This window comes from Miscanthus floridulus, chromosome 5, assembly GCF_019320115.1.
Source record: "Miscanthus floridulus cultivar M001 chromosome 5, ASM1932011v1, whole genome shotgun sequence".
Lineage (NCBI taxonomy): Eukaryota > Viridiplantae > Streptophyta > Magnoliopsida > Poales > Poaceae > Miscanthus > Miscanthus floridulus.
The window spans coordinates 114,428,204-114,437,047 of NC_089584.1; the positions used below are offsets into that span (position 1 = coordinate 114,428,204).

The 8,844-nt window shown below is 47.9% G+C and overlaps 2 protein-coding genes across 2 annotated transcripts; both read right to left on the bottom strand.

The window, feature by feature from the left end:
• Positions 1-883: 883 nt before the first annotated feature.
• Positions 884-1,857, bottom strand: LOC136455158 (uncharacterized). Its single transcript, XM_066455300.1, has 2 exons — positions 1,355-1,857; positions 884-1,283 (listed from the first exon to the last, which is right to left on the bottom strand). Exons 1-2 carry the CDS (start codon positions 1,855-1,857, stop codon positions 884-886), a joined length of 903 nt encoding a protein of 300 aa, XP_066311397.1.
• A 1,194-nt stretch (positions 1,858-3,051) lies between these two features.
• Positions 3,052-5,893, bottom strand: LOC136453134 (calcium-dependent protein kinase 2-like). Its single transcript, XM_066453710.1, has 7 exons — positions 5,035-5,893; positions 4,774-4,926; positions 4,555-4,670; positions 4,286-4,453; positions 4,046-4,173; positions 3,802-3,901; positions 3,052-3,712 (listed from the first exon to the last, which is right to left on the bottom strand). Exons 1-7 carry the CDS (start codon positions 5,837-5,839, stop codon positions 3,620-3,622), a joined length of 1,563 nt encoding a protein of 520 aa, XP_066309807.1. The 5' UTR covers positions 5,840-5,893; the 3' UTR covers positions 3,052-3,619.
• Between the last annotated feature and the right edge of the window lie 2,951 nt (positions 5,894-8,844).

Genomic DNA, 8,844 nt, shown 5'->3' on the forward strand with positions numbered 1-8,844 from the left:
ACACTTTGAGCAAGCTTGAGCACTTGATTTCTTCGTCAAGCCGGTTTGATTTGCATTTGTTACTCTTGGGGATTTTCCCCTAGCCGACGAGGCGTCGCCCAAGAGCTTCCATCTTGTGGAAGAGCCTTGGGAAGTTTGTATCACCCTTGTTTTCTAGTGAAGAAACTCAAGTGACCTTTGTGGTATCCTTGAGTGAGGCAAGGAGGTGGAAGAGACTCCGACCAATGTGGTCACCTCAACAACAAGGACGTAGGAGCTCCTTTGTGGGGCTGCCGAACCTCGGGATAAATTCTTGTCTCCCGCGTGCTTGTTGTTGTTGTGATTTGCTCGAATTTACATGTATTTGGTTATCTTCCTCTCTCTAGCTATTTCTTAGGGTTTGGGCCTCGATCTACGGAGTGGTGGCTTATCAACGTCAAGAGAGTGACCCAACACCTTACCTTACCACTAGGAAGTGGGTTTGTAAGTTATCGGCATCACAAAGTTCATTTTAGCACTTGTAGTTCATTTCCCGTAGGGGTCGGAAGTGCTGACAGATTGCGTTGAAAGTTCTGACCCAAACTGTTGGGACTTCTGACACGTCAGAAGTTCTGACCCAAACGTCGGGACTTCTGACACGTCGGAAGTTCTGACCCAAACTGTCGGGACTTCCGACATTAACTGACTAGTGCATTTTGATTCAACTCTTTGGTTGCCGTTGTTTGGCTCCCTAGGTTTATCTAGTATCTTTTATATACTTTGTGGCTAACTTGTGAGGGGTTGTATTACTTTGATTTGGAGTTTCCATTTTGAAAACTCCTATTACTAATCGTTTCCGCTTTTAAAGGTGTTGATTTTTCAGAAACGCCTATTCACCCCCCTCTAGGCGACATCCTAGATCCTTTCACCAATCAATATGGTTTCTAAGAAGTGCATGATGATGATTGAAAAGCTCTTTGTGATCAGCATATTCTCTTCTTCGAGACGAGCGCCGTCGAAACTCAGCAATGTGATATCTAACTCCTTGATAAGGCGCACGGAATTGTGGTGCATTTGCATACCCACCATCCACAAGATAAAACTTTCCCTCAGGAACTTGGAAACCCTTGGAAATAGCTGATTGAAGAACTCCAGCATCTGAAGCAGACCCTTCCCACCCACAAGAGATAAATGTGAAGTTCAGGTTGAAGTCATATGCTACCATGACATTCTGAGATAGTGTGCCTTTCCTATTCCTATATGGGGGCTTTCTCTTCTGCAATTGTGATAGGCACATGTGTGCCGTCGATAGCACCAATACAATTCTATAAAAAAATGAAACTTAAAAACAGAGCAAAATATTGGAGAGACAGTAAGGTCTAGTGTTATGCCTCACCTGAAAAAGGACCAAAATCTAGGATCCATAGCGATCTTGGGGTGAGTTTGGTTGGAAGTAGGAAGGTTCAGAAATCTATAGGTGAGAGTGGGAATGATATTGAAAACTGCCCTTATGTGCCTGAGGACAGTTTCACCACTATGCTGAAATGCTTTCTTCAGTCTATCATTGCTAGCATTGTGTGAAATCATATACATAAACATCCCTAGCTGCTCCTCAACGGTAACACCTTGTGTGTCACGCAATAGACTCTCATGCCTAAGATAGTTACATGTCTCCTTAAATATTCGTGTCTCTATACGAAACTCAGATTTACACCAATTCTCATGCCCCTCCAGAATTTCCTTCACCTTCTTAGCACCAGTATACTCGGAGGTATGCTCTGACCTCTTCTCTTCATTCAGACATTCAAGTATTGCAGGAACAATGACAAGAAACAATTCATCATCATCTTCTTCTTCCATCTGTATGAATTTTATAATTTTCTCCTTCTTAGAGTCCATTATCTAAAAGTTGCAAATAGAAACAAGCTGAGATATTAGCCTACTTATGTATTTATAATAAAGTACGTGTTAGTACTTTATTTTTCTCTCTGAACCGTACAAGACCACATGTAGCAGTACTAATTCTGCAAGCATGGGCGAACTAATAACAGAGGCATGTCCACATATTCATAGTGTGACCCTTATATCTGATATTAGCATCAGCTCTATAACAGCTGAGATATTGGCCTACTTATGTATTTATAATTGAAGCCTATGTTCTAAAATTACCCAACGCGTCCCTCTTCTAATTGTCAAAGTCACTTATGCCAACTTGTGACATACTGACCTTACGAACAATGAGTACTTGCTTAAAACATCACGAAAGCAAACGAAAGAAATGAGTAAACATAATTAATTTAATAAAAAGTGTTACTGCTAACAGGCTATCCAAACGAATCGAAAAGCACTCACTGAACTGAACTGTGAATACTATTATCAAAAGCCTGAATATTCAGAAGCTGCACATGAAGCACTTAAGAGCTAAGACAGTTAGCAACCGATGGAAAACAAACAACTACTACAAAGAAATCTCTAAACCGACTGAAACACGAAGTCTGCAACTGAGCTTTACCTGAACTCTCCAATGGTCAGTTACTACTGACACTCTGAAATGCAGCTGCAGTGCACTATCTGAAAAACAAAAATAGAGGATTACAGGCGGCGGCGGCGGCTTGACGAGGGCAGGAACGATCCAGGAAGTGTGCCTGGATCAAAGTCGGAGTAGGATCCGGGAGTGGCGGCTGCGGCGTGACGAGGGGCTAGGACGACAACGGCTGGCGTGAGCGATGGAGACGGCGGCGCTCAAACCCTAGCCGCCATGCTTTCTTGGGCGAGGCGAACGGAAGCAGCGAGGAAGGACCGAGCGAGCGTCGAGCAGACGGGGAAAGAAATAAACGGGTGCGGAGGAGTTTTTTCTGTCCCCCGTCGATTGAGAAGGATAGAGTCTAGAAAGTCACGCGCTTTTTCTGGCTTGCATGACTCGAAACGGGTGCCGGGGTTAGACGGGGAAGCAAGCTCTTTCCGCGGACCGGCGGGGATACTGGCGGGTTTTCGCATATCCAAAGGAGCCCTAATAGAAATGTTCTTTCACCTTGACACGATTTCTCTCTCGACTTACATAGAGAAGCTATAGGTTTGTAGTCCTGCATGGAATAGCTTGTCTTGGCTGAATGCCTGAATCTAATCTCTTTTCCATGTATACATGTGCTAATAATGTGCAGATGTCTAATGCATTACTTCTCTCTGTGTCACCGCGAACCAATGATACAAAGGGAAGGAAAACAGTCCACAAACGTGCCCCTTTACCCAACAACATATGCTATTCCCTTACGTTTACACCTACACATCTGAAGATATATACACAGTCCATGGCCATTGCACGTCGAGACGAGAGGTGGTCACTGACGAATTCTCGAACCGTCAGTATGCATACCAACAGATTTAAGACAGATGCTGCTGTGTTCAGATTCCACAGCACGGGTCCTCGGTCAATAAGGTGTATATGCGTGCATCCTTGGCCCCTCCAGGCTGCAGCGCACCATGCATGTTTCGATGTATTCGCAGCCGAGTGCGCGCATGCATCTCCCTGCCACCGCGGCTTGCCCTGCTCAACCAGTGTACAAGCAATCCGTACGTCGTGGCATCAACTGCTGGACGCCGATCCATTACCATTCGATATATCATATATCAGCAGCTAGCTCTCTGGTCCTACAGGTACAGGCTACAACACGACGTCACGCCGCTTCTTGGGGTTCTGCTCGGCAGTCCCTTTCCTCATCATCGCCACGAACTCGCTGTAGTCGATCCTCCCGTCCTGCGTCAAGCACCAAAGATTCCAACAACCGATCGATCAACCGACCGACCTCATCGCGTTCAGAATCCATGCAGCAACCGATGACTTACGTTGTCGGCGTCGACCTCCGAGATGATGTCCTTGATGTCCCTGCCGTCCAGGAGACCCTTCTCCTTGAGCGCCTGCTCCAGCTCCTCCATGGAGATGCACCTGCCAATAAGCCACGAGACTAGCAGCTAAGAATTCGCGGCATGCGTTTTTCTTTCTTTTTGTGGCGTTTCAGTTTCACACCGGCGATGCATTGCATGGCATCGTGTGATTCTGAATGAGCGAGCGAGCGAGCGAAGGGGTTACCCGCTGCCGTCCTTGTCGAAGTACTGGAACGCGGTGTAGAGGTGCTCCTCCCTGTCCATCCTGTTCATGTGCATCGTCGCCGTGATGAACTCCTCGTAGTCGATCGTCCCGTTCCCGTCCGCGTCGGCCTGCATTTGTTTTATTTGCAACCATATCATTCAGAGCTTCAGCACCGAACCCCGTACGTGAGGGATTGGATTCCGGTGCCAAAGTGTGTGAAAAATGGAAATGGAAACTCACGGCCGACATCAGCTGCTCCACTTCGGCCTCGCTGAGCTTGGTGCCCTGCTTGGCCAGCCCTCGCCGCAGCTCGTCCACGGTGATGGTGCCGCTGTTATCCGCGTCCATGCTCTTGAACATCTCCTTCAGACCCCTGATCTCCTCCTCCGACAGGCATCCGGCAATGACCTTCGCTCGATTCAGTGATAATCCGGATTTCAGAATGGTCACCTCACCTGTCAGGCAGGTCCTTGAATTCAGAATGTTGTGCCTGGAAGAAATACACTTACCCTCAGCGCGGCTTTCTTGAACTGGTTCATCGCCGTGAACTGCTTGAGCCTGTTCATGACAGCGTTGTCCAGTGGCGTGTCAGGCGCTTCACCATCTTCCTTGATCCAAGGATGATCTGCACAGCAAACAGATATATACCGCCGTTTCGATTCAGCGATTCAAAAGTCAAAACTGCACAAGAGTCAGCTGCGTGCAGAAGGAGGAGAAGGAGAACATACTGAGGACGTCGTAGGCAGAGATCCTCTTCTTGGGGTCAGAGGTGAGCATCTTCCTGACGAGGTCCTTTGCGCTCGGCGAAATGCGCGGCCACGGGTCGCTTGTGAAGTCCACCTGTCCCCTCAGGATGGAGTTGAAGATGCCGTGCTCGGATTCTGAAACGCATCATCTTTCAGAACATGCCTGCTGGAGGTGGGATCGGAGCGACAAGCAAGCAAGCGCTGAAAATAAGCAAGTGCATGCAGAAATGGAGGACGACTTGCCGGCCCAGAAGGGCGGAACTCCGCAGAGGAGGATGTAGACGATGACGCCGATGCTCCAGATGTCCGCCTCGGGCCCGTAGTTCCTCTTGAGCACCTCCGGCGCGATGTAGTAGGCGCTGCCGACGATGTCCTTGAACACCTCCCCTTGCTTGAAGAAGACGGAGAGGCCGAAGTCAGTGGCCTTGAGCGGCGCGTTCTCGTCCTTGCTGAGGAGGAGGAAGTTCTCGGGCTTGAGGTCGCGGTGGATGACGCCCAGGGAGTGGCAGGTGTGCACGATCTCGACGATGGTGCGGAGCAGGGACGCGGCGGCGCGCTCGGTGTATTTGCCCTTGGCGATGATGCGGTCGAAGAGCTCCCCGCCGGCGCAGAGCTCCATGACGAGGTGCACCGACTGCTTGTCCTCGTAAGCGCCCTTGAGCTCCACGATGTTGGGCTGCCCGGCAAGGTGGTACATGATCTGCACCTCGCGCCGCACGTCCTCCACGTCCTCCTTGGTGGACAGCTTCCGCTTGGCGATGGTCTTGCACGCGAACCGCTCCCCGGTGGCCTTGTGCGTGCACAGGCTGGTGACGCCGAACTGGCCGCGCCCGAGCTCCTTGCCCACGGAGTAGATGCTGCGCACGTCCTCCATGGGCCGTCCCAGCACCGGGCCAATGGGCGCGGGCGGCTTCGTGGGCTTGGGGGCCGACCCGTCCGAAGCGCCGGCCTTGAGGGACGTGCCGCTGGAGTGGAGGCGGGAGGAGGGGTCGGCGGAAGAAGCGGGGGCAGGCTCCGAATCTCCGGAGCCCGGGCAGCAGTTGCCCATGGCGACGGGGCGGCGGAGGGGCAGCGGCGTCCGTCCCCCCCGGAGAGGATGACGGTGCTGGGGGTTGTGGAGCCGTAGGGGAGCCCAAGGAGGCGACCTGAGAATTCTATAGCGCGGGGGATTGGGTGGTGGCCATGGCCGCTGGAAGGGTGGGTGGGGAGGAAATGGCGGGAAGGGAACCGCCCGCCTCCCTCTTCCCCCGTTCCCGTTTGGTTTGGGTTGTTCTTCTCTTCTCTTTATTACGGACTTTCCTGTTTTGGAAGGTAAGTTTTTTTTTTAAATAAGTAAAAATGCAGTGTAAGCTTATTAGACGGATACTTGATTAAAAGCATGTAGTATGGACTTGAATTATCAGATGGATAAATACATTTTTTAGATTGTGTGTTTAGTGGATTTAGATATAATGATGTATTTGGATTTTTTATGTGCACTTGATTGCTTAACCATGTCAATTTCAAGCTTTGGTAGTATTGGTCTCTATATTGTGTTATCCACGGATAGCGGCCCAAGTATAAGGTTCTTCCTTAATTTGTCTCCACGAGTTGAGTTGGACATCCTAATTGTCATGAAGACTTATCGCCACGTTGAGTTGTTTCTAATAAATTTTAGTCAATCTCTCTAAACTTTTAAGGTATGAATGATGTTTTAATTCTAAGTCCTCACTTTTGAAGTGGGCTATAGGTGTAGATCTTGCCACACTAACATGCACCAAGTAGCTGGCTTGAGTCATCTCTGATAAATTTCTCTCAATATTGCTATGATTTTAAGCTATGAACATGAGGTTTTAATTTCAAGGTACGATTTTTAACATGAGACACATCTAGATCTAACCATGCTGATTTGCACAAAGTTGCTTACCATTACATTGAGTCGTTTCCAACAAAATTCAGTCAAACTAACTAAAATTTGAAGGTGTGAGCATGGATTTTCAATTCCATGGTTTGAGTTAGATGTAGGGTCCATATGTACACAAATTAGTTTTATCAGTACCAGATCATATCGGATGGACTTGAACTAAAAGGAGTAGTATTGGATTAGACACTAGTCGTTTTTACATTAGGTTCGGATTGGATGTTGGATTTTCTTCCTTTAATTTTAGTTGGACTTCTCAATTTGGATATAGATCTTAATGCATTTCCACCTCTATGTAGTATGCATGAGGGGCTCCCACACTTCGCTCATACTTAGGCTCCCTTTGGCTGCATAAATCGTTCCCGATTCCCTATAGAATCGGGAGAAACAACAACAAACATGATAGTAGTGATTCTCTTCTGTTTTTTTTTTCATGGACTCTTGAATCGGTTGAAGGCCGGCTTCGCAGTGATTCTCTTATGTTTCTTTTGCCTCCCTTACATGTCAGCAATTGTATTTTTTCAAATATAATCCTTTCTTAGTGCAACAAGTTAAAAAATGAGTTCTATCAAGTTGTTCTTTACCATAAAAAGTTTGGATTTTTTTGAAGCATATTTTTGCTTATATGATTTTTAAGAAAAAAATATGTTTCCTTCCAAATTAGAATCCAGTCTACTAGCCAAACAGCTTCATAAAGTGATTCTGATTCATCACCCAAAACATGGAGAGAATCTGGATCTGAAATGTTTATAAGAATCTAGATCTCTACCAAATGCACCCTTACTCCCGTCATCTCGATAAGAAACAAAAAAAAAGAATCTATGAATGCAAAAAGTAATTTCCAATCTTAAAATTTCATAGCTTTCACTCCAATTGTCTAAAATTAAAATGTAATTACATCTATCGTCGTGATCTATATGCACAAGAGCACTTGTAAACAAGACCTCACTTACGTATAATGGATGGCATTTTCTTATTAGACCAACTTTGTGAATGCTTCCAGGTGTATTATAACTAGCTTACTACATTTGAAAACTTTAGTCGTAAAATGAACCTGGTTTGAGTTAATGTTTCTATTCATGTTATTGGTGTATAAAGAGGGAACAAGGTTGACAAGGAGAAAAATCAAACGACGGCGACAGTTCGAGGATGTAAAATAGGCTTTTTCAAAACGAATAAAAAAAAGCTTAGGTCAACCAGCCTGTTCGCTGGTTGATTTCTGGACTGATAAGTCCAGCTGATGCTGGTTTATTGTGAGAGGAAAACACTATATCATGGCTGATAAGCACTGGCTGAAACCAACGAGCGAACAGACCGAACGACTTAGCACAGTGACACATTAGGCCCAAAGGCATATTGTATGGTGGCCTTCGGCCTATGGGCCTCCAAAGGCACCTTTTCAAAATCGGTACGCCGAGAATGCCAGCGTTCAACGGAGGTACTCCGTAATAACAGAAAGCGGTTGTCTCGAAAGATTAGCTTCCCTGTGCACGTAATCTGGGAGCCTGGCTTGGACGGTATAGGTGATCTTATGCTGTGCTCGTGATGACGTGGTGTGGAATCATGAACACACTGCTACACATGATCGAACCTCCTCCCGTCATGTCTGCTTCCTCCGCGACGCCCTCTGAGAACAGCCAAGCCGATCAGAGTTCAGACGGCGCCAACTGGTATTGGCAATCACTCTTTGATTGCATTGGGTGATCACTGGCAGCGCCAACTCTTCAATCAACCGGTAGCGATCTCACTGCCAGCGTCAGGACGGCGTAGCAGATACTAGTACTCCGTATGACTATTACTAGCACGCAGCAGACCGGAACGGAGCCGCGCAGTGCCATCCCCGGCGTAAATTAGCCGGGGCACGGGAGCAGAGACGGGCGGCACGGCGAGGCACCGGCGGGGCCATGACCCCCCGTCCCAGTGGGGAACCAATTCCTCTGCGGTACCATAATTCTCTGTGGCAGGTGGCCTGGGCACCCGGCTGGCCGGCCCCGGCCCAATCGAACCAATTCGTCTGCGCCCCCATCCCACCCCGACGGCCCGACCTGGCGTATATCGTGACATGACAGTGGTTGCCGGCTCTAGGGCCTGTTCGGCTTATTACAGTATTTTTCTCTCGCAACGAAAACAGCTTCACCGGCTTGTTTAGAGGC

Bases quoted from the DNA above. Each gene is read 5' to 3' on its own strand.
- LOC136455158 (XM_066455300.1), bottom strand. From the start codon at position 1,857: ATGGACTCTAAGAAGGAGAAAATTATAAAATTCATACAGATGGAAGAA. The intron at 1,284-1,354 runs GTGAGGCATAAC...ATTTTTTTATAG, and splicing joins AGATTTTGGTCCTTTTTCAG to AATTGTATTGGTGCTATCGA.
- LOC136453134 (XM_066453710.1), bottom strand. From the start codon at position 5,839: ATGGGCAACTGCTGCCCGGGCTCCGGAGATTCGGAGCCTGCCCCCGCT. The intron at 4,927-5,034 runs GCAAGTCGTCCT...GATGCGTTTCAG, and splicing joins AGTTCCGCCCTTCTGGGCCG to AATCCGAGCACGGCATCTTC. The intron at 4,671-4,773 runs GTATGTTCTCCT...TTTGCTGTGCAG, and splicing joins CTCTGCCTACGACGTCCTCA to ATCATCCTTGGATCAAGGAA.